This window comes from Oncorhynchus nerka, linkage group LG4 (assembly GCF_034236695.1).
Source record: "Oncorhynchus nerka isolate Pitt River linkage group LG4, Oner_Uvic_2.0, whole genome shotgun sequence".
Classification (NCBI taxonomy): Eukaryota; Metazoa; Chordata; class Actinopteri; order Salmoniformes; family Salmonidae; genus Oncorhynchus; species Oncorhynchus nerka.
This window is the reverse complement of record NC_088399.1, coordinates 87,417,662-87,432,321: the sequence shown is the minus strand read 5'-3', so window position 1 is coordinate 87,432,321 and position 14,660 is coordinate 87,417,662. Positions and strand designations below refer to the sequence as shown.

At 41.7% G+C, this 14,660-nt stretch overlaps 1 protein-coding gene across 2 annotated transcripts; it reads left to right on the top strand.

Annotated features, from left to right (window-relative positions):
* The first annotated feature begins 5 nt into the window (after positions 1-5).
* On the top strand, positions 6-14,077 carry LOC115128724 (protein HGH1 homolog). 2 transcript variants are annotated; one of them, XM_029658839.2, is made up of 7 exons: positions 6-78; positions 454-1,101; positions 1,293-1,393; positions 1,611-1,709; positions 11,196-11,287; positions 11,527-11,649; positions 13,668-14,077. In XM_029658839.2, the coding sequence occupies exons 2-7, from the start codon at positions 560-562 to the stop codon at positions 13,851-13,853; spliced, it is 1,143 nt and encodes a 380-aa protein (XP_029514699.1). In that variant the 5' UTR covers positions 6-78; positions 454-559; the 3' UTR covers positions 13,854-14,077. The 2 variants fall into 2 exon arrangements, with proteins under 2 accessions (XP_029514699.1, XP_064874072.1); XM_065018000.1 differs by lacking the exon at positions 6-78 and having other exon boundaries at positions 91-1,101.
* Positions 14,078-14,660: the final 583 nt, after the last annotated feature.

Here is a 14,660-nt window from a genome sequence, read left to right as displayed (position 1 = left end):
CTGTAATCCTATTGGAGACGCAAAATGTCGAATACGGAAGTACTTAGTTATCAGCATGGAACGACCCATGTGGATGAGGTGAGTGTGCGTCATAATAAACTTTTGATCAATGTTACAGAACCGCACGATTGGTTTTAAATCCAGAAATATGTATCAAGCCAGCTAGCTACGATGTACGATGTAGCTAGCTACAAAACTTTTAACAGTCAAGGAATTCGGGTGGTTTTATATCGCCTGAGATATGAGATATAGAAACTACAGTGAACCCATGTTCGACTGGCTAGCTAGCACGATCGAAAGGACTCGGAAATGATCATGCTATGTGACCGCATGAGTTTAATGTACCTATTACTGACTTTGTCATTTATATTCACCATATGTTTTATGTTGTGTTCTAGCTACATTGTATCTAACCAGTTATCATTGGTCTAATTTTCCTCTCTGTCTTTGTAGCAAGCTTTCTTTACACTTGTGGAATTGTAACCCTGTATCTTGTGACTGTCAACTTTTGGATTAGTGAAGATTTGGATTGACCATCACACGTTGCCTGTCCACCATCATGCTGAGTGACGTGGAGGCAAAAGAGCTGCTGTCCTTCCTCACCCTGAACACCAGGCCGGACCTCAAGGGCCAGGCCACAGAGTACATCCTGGGCCTATCTGGCAACAGGGACGGCTGTCGCTACCTACAGTCAAAACCTGACTTCCTTAAAGCCCTGGTGACCCTCACCACCGACCCCTCTATCGCTATCGTCAAAGACTGTTACCACTCTCTCATCAACCTCTCGGCTGACGAGACCATGCACCAACCGCTGGTGAAAGACGCTGACTTCCTCCCTATGTTGTTTAAAAACCTCCTGGACCCAGAGTTTATGTTTGCAGACCGTATCTGTACGATCCTCACTAACCTGTCGCGGCACGTGAAGACGTGTAAAGAGGTGTTTAAGGCTATGCAGGAGCAGGAGATAGGTCTGACGCAGATAGTGGAAATCTTCTGCACTGAGGGCTACAACAAGCAGGTGTCACTCCATTACCTGGGCCCCCTCCTCTCCAACTTGACTCAGCTGCCTGAGACCAGACACTTTATCCTGGCTAGGGAGAGGTCAGTGGCTGGGTGCTTAGCTCATGAGATCCAGGTTTAGCCTAGGCTAGGTTATGTCTTTTGACTTTTCTCATCATCTGGAAATACATGCCTAAAGAGATGATAACCTTCCTGCCCAATAAGTGTTACCTGTCTGTTCCCTGTCCAATGATGATGCCTGTTCTTTGTGTGTATGTTTTGATGGTCCACAGGTGTGTAGTGCAGAGACTCCTTCCCTACATACAATACGAGGCCTCCACAATCAGACGAGGGGGAGTCATTGGCACTCTGAGAAATTGTTGCTTTGACCATGGTAAGTGATGAAAAGACACACACACATACATGTTAATGGCTGTAGGACAGTCAGTTTTAACCTTCCTAGTTCATGCCCGTTTTGTGTTGAATTGAAGAGGATTCATTTTCGGTAAACGTTCTAGCTATGTTGACCTTTGACCTTGTAACATATGTTTCCAAGAAAGGGTAAGAGAGAAAAAAGTTCTTGATTTGGATATCTTACGATTTCCCCCCAGCTCATCATGAGTGGTTGCTGAGTGATGCAGTGGACATTCTGCCTTTCCTGTTGCTGCCTCTCGCTGGGCCTGAGGAACTGTCTGACGAGGAGAATGAAGGTATGGAGGACACCACGGTAAAGTGTTTCTCATCTCGCTGCAGAACAGACGGGATCCAGCTGCAGCAGACAGCATATCATGTACTGTACCAGGCACTGTGATTTCAGATGATTCAACAGTCCTTAAATACATCCTCGGCCCTAAGGAATGGGATGAAGTTGCCCCTAGACCAGTGGTATTCAAAAACAAATTCTAGTTAGTACGCACTACTAACAATTTAATAATAATAACAATGGGGCGGCAGGTAGCCTAGTGGTTAGAGCGTTGGACTAGTAACCGAAAGGTTGCAAGATCAAATCCCCGAGCTGACAAGGTAAAAATCTGTCGTTCTGCCCCTGAACAGGCAGTTAACCCACTGTTCCTAGGCCGTCATTGAAAATAAGAACTTGTTCTTAATTGACTTGCCTACTTAAATAAAGATAAAATAAAAAAATAACAGGTTAGTTCGTAACACACTGATATAACAGGTTAGTTCGTAACACACTGATATAACAGGTTAGTTCGTAACACACTGATATAACAGGTTAGTTCGTAACACACTGATATAACAGGTTAGTTAGTTACACACTGATATAACAGGTTAGTTAGTTACACACTGATATAACAGGTTAGTTAGTTACACACTGATATAACAGGTTAGTTAGTTACACACTGATATAACAGGTTAGTTAGTTACACACTGATATAACAGGTTAGTGAGTTACACACTGATATAACAGGTTAGTTAGTAGACACTGATATAACAGGTTAGTTAGTTACACACTGATATAACAGGTTAGTTAGTTACACACTGATATAACAGGTTAGTTAGTTACACACTGATATAACAGGTTAGTGAGTTACACACTGATATAACAGGTTAGTTAGTAGACACTGATATAACAGGTTAGTTAGTAGACACTGATATAACAGGTTAGTTAGTTATACACTGATATAACGGGTTAGTTAGTAGACACTGATATAACAGGTTAGTGAGTTACACACTGATATAACAGGTTAGTTAGTTACACACTGATATAACAGGTTAGTTAGTAGACACTGATATAACAGGTTAGTTAGTAGACACTGATATAACAGGTTAGTTAGTTATACACTGATCTAACAGGTTAGTTAGTAGACACTGATATAACAGGTTAGTTAGTTACACACTGATATAACAGGTTAGTTAGTTACACACTGATATAACAGGTTAGTTAGTTACACACTGATATAGCAGGTTAGTGAGTTACACACTGATATAACAGGTTAGTTAGTAGACACTGATATAACAGGTTAGTTAGTAGACACTATAACAGGTCAGTTAGTTATACACTGATATAACAGGTTAGTGAGTTACACACTGATATAACAGGTTAGTGAGTTGCACACTGATATAACAGGTTAGTGAGTTGCACACTGATATAACAGGTTAGTGAGTTGCACACTGATATAACAGGTTAGTGAGTTGCACACTATAACAGGTTAGTGAGTTACACACTGATATAACAGGTTAGTTAGTTATACACTGATATAACAGGTTAGTGAGTTACACACTGATATAACAGGTTAGTGAGTTGCACACTGATATAACAGGTTAGTTAGTTACACACTGATAAAACAGGTTAGTTAGTTGCACACTGATATAACAGGTTAGTTAGTTGCACACTGATATAACAGGTTAGTTAGTTACACACTGATATAACAGGTTAGTGAGTTGCACACTGATATAACAGGTTAGTTAGTTGCACACTGATATAACAGGTTAGTTAGTTACACACTGATATAACAGGTTAGTTAGTTACACACTGATATAACAGGTTAGTTAGTTGCACACTGATATAACAGGTTAGTTAGTTACACACTGATATAACAGGTTAGTTAGTAGACACTGATATAACAGGTTAGTGAGTTGCACACTGATATAACAGGTTAGTGAGTTGCACACTGATATAACAGGTTAGTGAGTTACACACTATAACAGGTTAGTTAGTAGACACTGATATAACAGGTTAGTGAGTTGCACACTGATATAACAGGTTAGTTAGTTGCACACTGATATAACAGGTTAGTGAGTTGCACACTGATATAACAGGTTAGTTAGTTACACACTGATATAACAGGTTAGTTAGTAGACACTGATATAACAGGTTAGTGAGTTGCACACTGATATAACAGGTTAGTGAGGTGCACACTGATATAACAGGTTAGTGAGGTGCACACTATAACAGGTTAGTTAGTTATACACTGATATAACAGGTTAGTGAGTTACACACTATAACAGGTTAGTTAGTTATACACTGATATAACAGGTTAGTGAGTTACACACTATAACAGGTTAGTGAGTTACACACTATAACAGGTTAGTGAGTTGCACACTGATATAACAGGTTAGTGAGTTGCACACTATAACAGGTTAGTTAGTAGACACTGATATAACAGGTTAGTGAGTTGCACACTGATATAACAGGTTAGTGAGTTGCACACTGATATAACAGGTTAGTGAGTTGCACACTGATATAACAGGTTAGTGAGTTACACACTGATATAGCAGGTTAGTGAGTTACACACTGATATAACAGGTTAGTGAGTTAAACACTGATATAACAGGTTAGTGAGTTAAACACTGATATAACAGGTTAGTGAGTTGCACACTGATATAACAGGTTAGTGAGTTGCACACTAATATAACAGGTTAGTGAGTTACACACTGATAAAACAGGTTAGTGAGTTGCACACTGATATAACAGGTTAGTGAGTTGCACACTGATATAACAGGTTAGTTAGTAGACACTGATATAACAGGTTAGGTAGTTACACACTGATATAACAGGTTAGTTAGTTACACACTGATATAACAGGTTAGTTAGTAGACACTGATATAACAGGTTAGTTAGTAGACACTGATATAACAGTTTAGCTTAATGTGAGTCTGGAAGGAGAGTTTACAGTCTAACCAGACACCTAGAATATGTGGACAACTACAAATACCTAAGTCAGAACCGTTCCAGAGTAGTGATGCTAGGCGTGCGGGTAGGTGCGGACAGCGATCGGTTGAAGAGCATGCATTTAGTTGCAATTAACAGCAGTTGGAGGCCACAGAAGGAGAGTTGTATGGCATTGAAGCTCGTCTGGAGGTTAGTTAACACAGTGTCTAAAGAAGGGCCAGAAGTATACAGGATGGTGTCGTCTGCATAGAGGTGGATCAAAGAATCACCAGCTGCAAGAGCGACATCATTGATGTATACAGAGAAGAGAGTTGGCCTGAGAATTGAACCCTGTGGCACTCCCATAGAGACTACCAGAGGTCTGGAGAACAGGCCCTCCGATTTGACACACTGAACTCTTTCTGAGAAGTAGTTGGTGAACCAGGCGAGGCAGTCATTTGAGAAACCAAGGCTGTCTGCCGATAAGAATGTGGTAATTGACAGTCGGAAGCCTTGGTCAGGTCGATGAATACGGCTGCACAGTATAGTCTTTTGTCGATGGCAATTATGATATCGTTTAGGATCTTGAGCGTGGCTAAGGTGCACCCATGACCAGCTTGGAAACCAGATTGCATAGCGGAGAAGATACGGTGAGATTCTAAATGGTTGGTGATCTGTTTGTTAACTTGGCTTTTGAAGACCTTAGAAAGACAGGGTAGGACAGATATAGGTCTGTAACAGTTTGGGTCTAGAACGAAAGAGAGGTTGAACAGGCTAGTAATAGGGGTTGCAACAATTGCGGCGGATAATTTTAGAGAGGGTCCAGATTGTTAGCCCAGTTGATTTGTAGGGGTCCAGATTTTGCAGCTCTTTCAGAACATCAGCTGTCTGGATTTGGGTGAAGGAGAAATGGGGAGGCTTGGGCAAGTTGCCGCGGGCAGAGCTCTTGACCGGGTATGGGTAGCCAGGTGGAAAGCAAGTCCAGCCGTAGAAAAATGCTTACTGAAATAGTAGATTTATCAGTGGTGACAGTGTTTCCTAGCGTCACTGCAGTGGGCAGCTGGTAAAATAACAGGTTAGTTAGTAGACACTGACATAACGGGTTAGTTAGTTACACACTGATATAACAGGTTAGTTAGTAGACACTGACATAACGGGTTAGTTAGTTACACACTGATATAACAGGTTAGTGAGTTACACACTGATATAACAGGTTAGTTAGTAGACACTGATATAACAGGTTAGTTAGTTACACACTGATATAACAGGTTAGTTAGTTACACACTGATATAACAGGTTAGTTAGTTACACACTGATATAGCAGGTTAGTGAGTTACACACTGATATAACAGGTTAGTTAGTAGACACTGATATAACAGGTTAGTTAGTAGACACTATAACAGGTCAGTTAGTTATACACTGATATAACAGGTTAGTGAGTTACACACTGATATAACAGGTTAGTGAGTTGCACACTGATATAACAGGTTAGTGAGTTGCACACTGATATAACAGGTTAGTGAGTTGCACACTGATATAACAGGTTAGTGAGTTGCACACTATAACAGGTTAGTGAGTTACACACTGATATAACAGGTTAGTTAGTTATACACTGATATAACAGGTTAGTGAGTTACACACTGATATAACAGGTTAGTGAGTTGCACACTGATATAACAGGTTAGTTAGTTACACACTGATAAAACAGGTTAGTTAGTTGCACACTGATATAACAGGTTAGTTAGTTGCACACTGATATAACAGGTTAGTTAGTTACACACTGATATAACAGGTTAGTGAGTTGCACACTGATATAACAGGTTAGTTAGTTGCACACTGATATAACAGTTAGTTACACACTGATATAACAGGTTAGTTAGTTACACACTGATATAACAGGTTAGTTAGTTGCACACTGATATAACAGGTTAGTTAGTTACACACTGATATAACAGGTTAGTTAGTAGACACTGATATAACAGGTTAGTGAGTTGCACACTGATATAACAGGTTAGTGAGTTGCACACTGATATAACAGGTTAGTGAGTTACACACTATAACAGGTTAGTTAGTAGACACTGATATAACAGGTTAGTGAGTTGCACACTGATATAACAGGTTAGTTAGTTGCACACTGATATAACAGGTTAGTGAGTTGCACACTGATATAACAGGTTAGTTAGTTACACACTGATATAACAGGTTAGTTAGTAGACACTGATATAACAGGTTAGTGAGTTGCACACTGATATAACAGGTTAGTGAGGTGCACACTGATATAACAGGTTAGTGAGGTGCACACTATAACAGGTTAGTTAGTTATACACTGATATAACAGGTTAGTGAGTTACACACTATAACAGGTTAGTTAGTTATACACTGATATAACAGGTTAGTGAGTTACACACTATAACAGGTTAGTGAGTTACACACTATAACAGGTTAGTGAGTTGCACACTGATATAACAGGTTAGTGAGTTGCACACTATAACAGGTTAGTTAGTAGACACTGATATAACAGGTTAGTGAGTTGCACACTGATATAACAGGTTAGTGAGTTGCACACTGATATAACAGGTTAGTGAGTTGCACACTGATATAACAGGTTAGTGAGTTACACACTGATATAGCAGGTTAGTGAGTTACACACTGATATAACAGGTTAGTGAGTTAAACACTGATATAACAGGTTAGTGAGTTAAACACTGATATAACAGGTTAGTGAGTTGCACACTGATATAACAGGTTAGTGAGTTGCACACTAATATAACAGGTTAGTGAGTTACACACTGATAAAACAGGTTAGTGAGTTGCACACTGATATAACAGGTTAGTGAGTTGCACACTGATATAACAGGTTAGTTAGTAGACACTGATATAACAGGTTAGGTAGTTACACACTGATATAACAGGTTAGTTAGTTACACACTGATATAACAGGTTAGTTAGTAGACACTGATATAACAGGTTAGTTAGTAGACACTGATATAACAGTTTAGCTTAATGTGAGTCTGGAAGGAGAGTTTACAGTCTAACCAGACACCTAGAATATGTGGACAACTACAAATACCTAAGTCAGAACCGTCCAGAGTAGTGATGCTAGGCGTGCGGGTAGGTGCGGACAGCGATCGGTTGAAGAGCATGCATTTAGTTGCAATTAACAGCAGTTGGAGGCCACAGAAGGAGAGTTGTATGGCATTGAAGCTCGTCTGGAGGTTAGTTAACACAGTGTCTAAAGAAGGGCCAGAAGTATACAGGATGGTGTCGTCTGCATAGAGGTGGATCAAAGAATCACCAGCTGCAAGAGCGACATCATTGATGTATACAGAGAAGAGAGTTGGCCTGAGAATTGAACCCTGTGGCACTCCCATAGAGACTACCAGAGGTCTGGAGAACAGGCCCTCCGATTTGACACACTGAACTCTTTCTGAGAAGTAGTTGGTGAACCAGGCGAGGCAGTCATTTGAGAAACCAAGGCTGTCTGCCGATAAGAATGTGGTAATTGACAGTCGGAAGCCTTGGTCAGGTCGATGAATACGGCTGCACAGTATAGTCTTTTGTCGATGGCAATTATGATATCGTTTAGGATCTTGAGCGTGGCTAAGGTGCACCCATGACCAGCTTGGAAACCAGATTGCATAGCGGAGAAGATACGGTGAGATTCTAAATGGTTGGTGATCTGTTTGTTAACTTGGCTTTTGAAGACCTTAGAAAGACAGGGTAGGACAGATATAGGTCTGTAACAGTTTGGGTCTAGAACGAAAGAGAGGTTGAACAGGCTAGTAATAGGGGTTGCAACAATTGCGGCGGATAATTTTAGAGAGGGTCCAGATTGTGTAGCCCAGTTGATTTGTAGGGGTCCAGATTTTGCAGCTCTTTCAGAACATCAGCTGTCTGGATTTGGGTGAAGGAGAAATGGGGAGGCTTGGGCAAGTTGCCGCGGGCAGAGCTCTTGACCGGGTATGGGTAGCCAGGTGGAAAGCAAGTCCAGCCGTAGAAAAATGCTTACTGAAATAGTAGATTTATCAGTGGTGACAGTGTTTCCTAGCGTCACTGCAGTGGGCAGCTGGTAAAATAACAGGTTAGTTAGTAGACACTGACATAACGGGTTAGTTAGTTACACACTGATATAACAGGTTAGTTAGTAGACACTGACATAACGGGTTAGTTAGTTACACACTGATATAACAGGTTAGTTAGTAGACACTGACATAACGGGTTAGTTAGTAGACACTGACATAACGGGTTAGTTAGTAGACACTGACATAACGGGTTAGTTAGTAGACACTGACATAACGGGTTAGTTAGTAGACACTGACATAACGGGTTAGTTAGTAGACACTGACATAACGGGTTAGTTAGTAGACACTGATATAACGGGTTAGTTAGTAGACACTGACATAACGGGTTAGTTAGTAGACACTGACATAACGGGTTAGTTAGTAGACACTGACATAACGGGTTAGTTAGTAGACACTGACATAACGGGTTAGTTAGTAGACACTGACATAACGGGTTAGTTAGTAGACACTGACATAACGGGTTAGTTAGTAGACACTGACATAACGGGTTAGTTAGTAGACACTGACATAACAGGTTAGTTAGTAGACACTGACATAACAGGTTAGTTAGTAGACACTGACATAACGGGTTAGTTAGTAGACACTGACATAACGGGTTAGTTAGTAGACACTGACATAACGGGTTAGTTAGTAGACACTGACATAACGGGTTAGTTAGTAGACACTGACATAACGGGTTAGTTAGTAGACACTGACATAACGGGTTAGTTAGTAGACACTGACATAACGGGTTAGTTAGTAGACACTGACATAACGGGTTAGTTAGTAGACACTGACATAACAGGTTAGTTAGTAGACACTGACAGGTTAGTTATAGACACTGACATAACGGGTTAGTTAGTAGACACTGACATAACGGGTTAGTTAGTAGACACTGACATAACGGGTTAGTTAGTAGACACTGACATAACGGGTTAGTTAGTAGACACTGACATAACGGGTTAGTTAGTAGACACTGACATAACGGGTTAGTTAGTAGACACTGACATAACAGGTTAGTTAGTAGACACTGACATAACAGGTTAGGTTAGTTAGTAGACACTGACATAACAGGTTAGTTAGTAGACACTGACATAACGGGTTAGTTAGTAGACACTGACATAACGGGTTAGTTAGTAGACACTGACATAACGGGTTAGTTAGTAGACACTGACATAACGGGTTAGTTAGTAGACACTGACATAACAGTAGGACACTGACATAACAGGTTTAGACACTGACATACGGGTTAGTTAGTAGACACTGACATAACAGGTTAGTTAGTAGACACTGACATAACGGGTTAGTTAGTAGTGACATAACAGGTTAGTTAGTAGACACTGACATAACGGGTTAGTTAGTAGACACTGACATAACGGGTTAGTTAGTAGACACTGACATAACAGGTTAGTTAGTAGACACTGACATAACGGGTTAGTTAGTAGACACTGACATAACGGGTTAGTTAGTAGACACTGACATAACAGGTTAGAGCAGTGATATTCAAACTTTTTCAGCGAGGATCCCATTTTTGGGGGGGGACAGAATTTCTGGGTCCCCATTTTTTTCCCCCCAAGATTTTCTTGCGATCCCACCCCAAATCTAATGACAACCTTAAAATAATGACATTTAGTTTTACGTCAACAAATAACCTTCAATTTATTGAATTTTTAGCTCTTATCAAAATTAATAAAAAACAATAAATAGGTTTACTCAATACTATTTTATTTCAAATTGTCCTTCTCAAGAGTAGCTGCTGCTTTCGCAACAGCTAATGGGAATCCTAACAAAAAGTATTGTTGCCCCCCCCCCCCCCAAAAAAAAAAAAACATTTTGGCGCCCCCACTGCAGTTCCCTCGATTTTGAGTCAGTTTGACATTTTACCCACTAATGGTTAGGATTAGGGGAAGGGACAATTATCCTAGATCTATACCTAGGGATAACTTCAGAGCTCATTCCTACTCCCAGCTGCAACAGGAAATCATTGTGGCATGAGCATGTCTGCTGCAGTAACCCTCTCCTCCATAGGACACAATGTGTTTGTTCTGTGCAGATGGCAGGTGGAATTTCAAGGCACTGTGTATTTGTCCCCACCTTGTGCATGGAGAGTTGATAAAACAAATATACATCACAATAACGTCAGAGGGACCCAAATAGAAAATGTTGAAGATCCTTCCAAGGAAGTTGTGAATCTGTGCTGTACTCAGCCCGGGGTTCAACTTTAAAGGCGGTGGTCACGTAAAAATAGTTCAACATTTTTCATTTGTTTTGATGTTTTACAGTCTTGTGGCACACGGCCACGTTAACCAGTCTTTATAGAAGGCTACACAGCCTGAGATGCTAGAGAAGAATTCATAAAGAGATGGTTTGCTTCACAAGGCCCTCCGTTTGTACTGTGAACAACATGCATTGATTAAAACACTTCAACTCCTTGATATAGCCTACTGCTAATGTAATACAGTAAGATATCTGCACTCAAATGTAGCCTAATACTGACGGTACATTATTCCTATTCAATGAAGGGCTACCCGTCGACCTCCAGTACTTGCCCGAGGACAAGAAAAGAGAGGAGGATCCTGACATTCGCAAGATGCTCATTGAGACCATGATACTGGTTGGTGTACCCAAGAGTCAATACCATGCCATGCTTCCACCAACACTTCAAATCAAAGCTTATTTGTCACGTTTACAGATTTGCAGATGTTGCCGCAGGTGCAACAAAATGCTTTGTTTCTGGCTCCAACACTTAACCATCTTTGTCACTAAACCAGAAAATCTCTTTCTGTATAACCCAAACTGATTTTAACAGCTGGAAATACTCCTAACTTGACGTTTTTCTCTTGATGCACCCAGCTGACTGCTACCAAAGTGGGCCGGCAGTTTCTGAAGGCCAAGAACACCTATGTCATCATGAGGGAGTTCCACAACTGGGAAAAGGAACCTCACGTGGCCGCTGCTTGCGAGAAGTTTATACAGGTAAACTACGAATATACACTGAGTATACTAAACATTAGGAACACCTTCCTAATATTGAGTTGCACCTCCTTTTGCCCTCAGATTAGCCTCAATTCGTTGGGGCATGGACTCTACAAGGTGTCAAGCGTTCCACAGGGATGCTGGCCCATGTGGACTCTACAAGGTGTCAAGCGTTCCACAGGGATGCTGGCCTATGTGGACTCTACAAGGTGTCAAGCGTTCCACAGGGATGCTGGCCCATGTGGACTCTACAAGGTGTCAAGCGTTCCACAGGGATGCTGGCCCATGTTGACTCTACAAGGTGTCAAGCGTTCCACAGGGATGCTGGCCCATGTTGACTCTACAAGGTGTCAAGCATTCCACAGGGATGCTGGCCCATGTGGACTCTACAAGGTGTCAAGCGTTCCACAGGGATGCTGGCCCATGTTGACTCTACAAGGTGTCAAGCGTTCCACAGGGATGCTGGCCCATGTTGACTCTACAAGGTGTCAAGCGTTCCACAGGGATGCTGGCCCATGTTGACTCTACAAGGTGGCAAGCGTTCCACAGGGATGCTGGCCCATGTTGACTCTACAAGGTGGCAAGCGTTCCACAGGGATGCTGGCCCATGTTGACTCCAATGCTTCTCACAGTTGTCATGTTGGCTGGATGTCCATTGGGTGGTGGACCATTCTTGATACACATGGGGAACGGTTGAACATGAAAAACCCAGCAGCGTTGCAGTTCTTGACACAAACCAGTGTGCCTGGGACCAACTACCATACCCCGTTCAAATGCACTTAAATGTTGTGTCTTGTCCATTCACCCTCTGGATGGCACACATACACAATGCATGTCTCAGTTGTCTCAAAGGTTAAAGAAGGATCTTTAAGCCGTCTCCTCCCCTTCATCTATACTGATTGAGGTGGATTTAACAACTGACGACAATAAGGGATCATAGCTTTTGCCTGTCATGGAAAGAGCAGGTATCTTTAATGTTTTGTGTACTCTGTGTATAATTTACAGTAATTTTAATGTGTGTTAGGTTTGTACTAAGATCAACAAACGGTTGCTGTAATTCTGAGGCAGACCTCTGCAGTTAGGGTTTAGGTTTACCCTATTAAATCAACCCAGAGCAACCTCACGGTGAGCTGCTGCTGCTTCGTTATTCACAAGCAAGTCCAGATTTTCCAGCTGTCGTCATGGCACCTTGGTAACCAGTACGTTCGGGAATTTCATGGCTTCTTGTTGTGCTTGGTAAGACACCCCAGTCTACAATGCCAATTAATCTCATGACATGTCAGTACTCTGAGTGCTGAAATTTACAGCAGCGGCTGACTGAGAAAATGGAATCTATATCCCAAATGGCACCCTAGTCCCTACATAGTGCACTACTTTTAAACAGGGTCCTGTGGAGCCCTATCGGCCCTCAGTAAAAGTAGTGTACTATAGGGATCCATTTAGGAAACAGACAGGATGTTCTGATTGCCTGGAAAAAGCTTCCACTGTTCCTTCCCTGCATAGTGCCTGCTCTGCAGTGGCATTATGGTAGTGGGGAAGGACTGAGTGGAAAAGATGTCACTCGGTCTTGGGTGAAACCCCCTGATTACACTCCATACAGCTAGGAGATCCCTTTTGAGTTCTGGTCCAGAGGTACGAGTTCAGTCTTTAGCTACCCAGACAGTTTAACCACAGTCATAAAGCATATAAATCTAGCGAGTTGAAATCCAAGCATGATATTTATCTAAGATTAATGCTCTTTTTATGCTGAATCTTGCGCTTAACAAGGTTGTAGCATTTTATCATATTACTTAAAAATACATGTTTTTTTCCAAATTTGGGAACACGTCCTGATGCCGTTTTGACGTTTCTTGCGCTAATTTGTTGTCAACTCCAGTCTGTAGTAATGTTGAGGATGTCATTGGAATATTTTGCTCTCTACAGTTTTTTCACTTAAAGTAAGTCTTTGTTAATGTGTTTGCCACCAGCATTGATGTATCCTTTTTTGAATGGGCATGTCTCCTGTCTCTCTCTGTCAGGTGCTGATCGGGGACGAACCGGAGCCAGGCATGGAGAACTTGTTGGAGGTGGAGATTCCTGAGGATGTGGCGGTGAAGCTCAAAGACATGGATGTCAAGGAGCAGGAGCAGTTGGAGAAGGACCAGGAATATCTGTTAAATCCAGACAAGCCCCAGCAGTGTGCTGGCATAGTGAGGATGATGTAGCAGAGAGGTCTTTTCTACATTTCATCTGAGCCACCATCTGATGAACAATGGAACCAAACCAACTGCTGACTGGAACGAACAGAAGATCATTCTCGCCATCACAACAACAAACTTGCATGTAAACAGGAGTCGGGGAGGACTGTGTTGTATTTTCACATAATGTAAATTCAGACAACAAAAGTCAAGTAACCATTAAAATAATATCATTTTGTTTTTAACTAAAAGAGTCTGCCCTTGATTTATTTTCTGTAGGAACCCCAAAATGTTTGAGTCCCAAATGCAATCACGTTTGAGCCCATAGTAGTCCATGGTAACATAATCCATGGTTAGCAGCCACTAGGTACCATGGTTAGCAGCCACTAGGTACCATGGTTAGCAGCCACTAGGCTCGTAGCCAGGAGTAGGAATCCTCAGGCTGCCTTCAGACAGTTTACCTGAGAAGCTGTGCAGCTGCCTGTTGGGCTGCTGGTCCTTATGGGCTGAGCTGGGCTTCCTGCTGTTAGGTAGGTTGTGGAAGGGCTTGGAGGTGGAGGGCTGCCACTGTAACAGCTTCTAAATCAGGTCCTGGCAGCCTGGAGGGGCACACACAGCCAGGGGACATTAGGACTGCAGCTCTTTATGGCAAAGTAGTTTTATTGACTTGAAAGTAACATCAACAAGTAAAGACAGGCTCACATCCAACAAAAGTTTTAAAAAATGTCTTCAATTTACATCACCACTGTTCTATAATAATCATTCAAATGTATAATTGAAGGCATTCATATTTAGGTTTCTTTCGAGCTGGGCTTAATGCTTATTTGGGTATGC

Excerpts from the sequence above, each read along its gene's own strand:
- LOC115128724 (XM_029658839.2), top strand. The coding sequence starts at position 560 with ATGCTGAGTGACGTGGAGGCAAAAGAGCTGCTGTCCTTCCTCACCCTG. Across the intron at positions 11,288-11,526 it reads TCATTGAGACCATGATACTG|CTGACTGCTACCAAAGTGGG; the intron begins GTTGGTGTACCC and ends TGATGCACCCAG. Across the intron at positions 11,650-13,667 it reads CTTGCGAGAAGTTTATACAG|GTGCTGATCGGGGACGAACC; the intron begins GTAAACTACGAA and ends TCTCTCTGTCAG.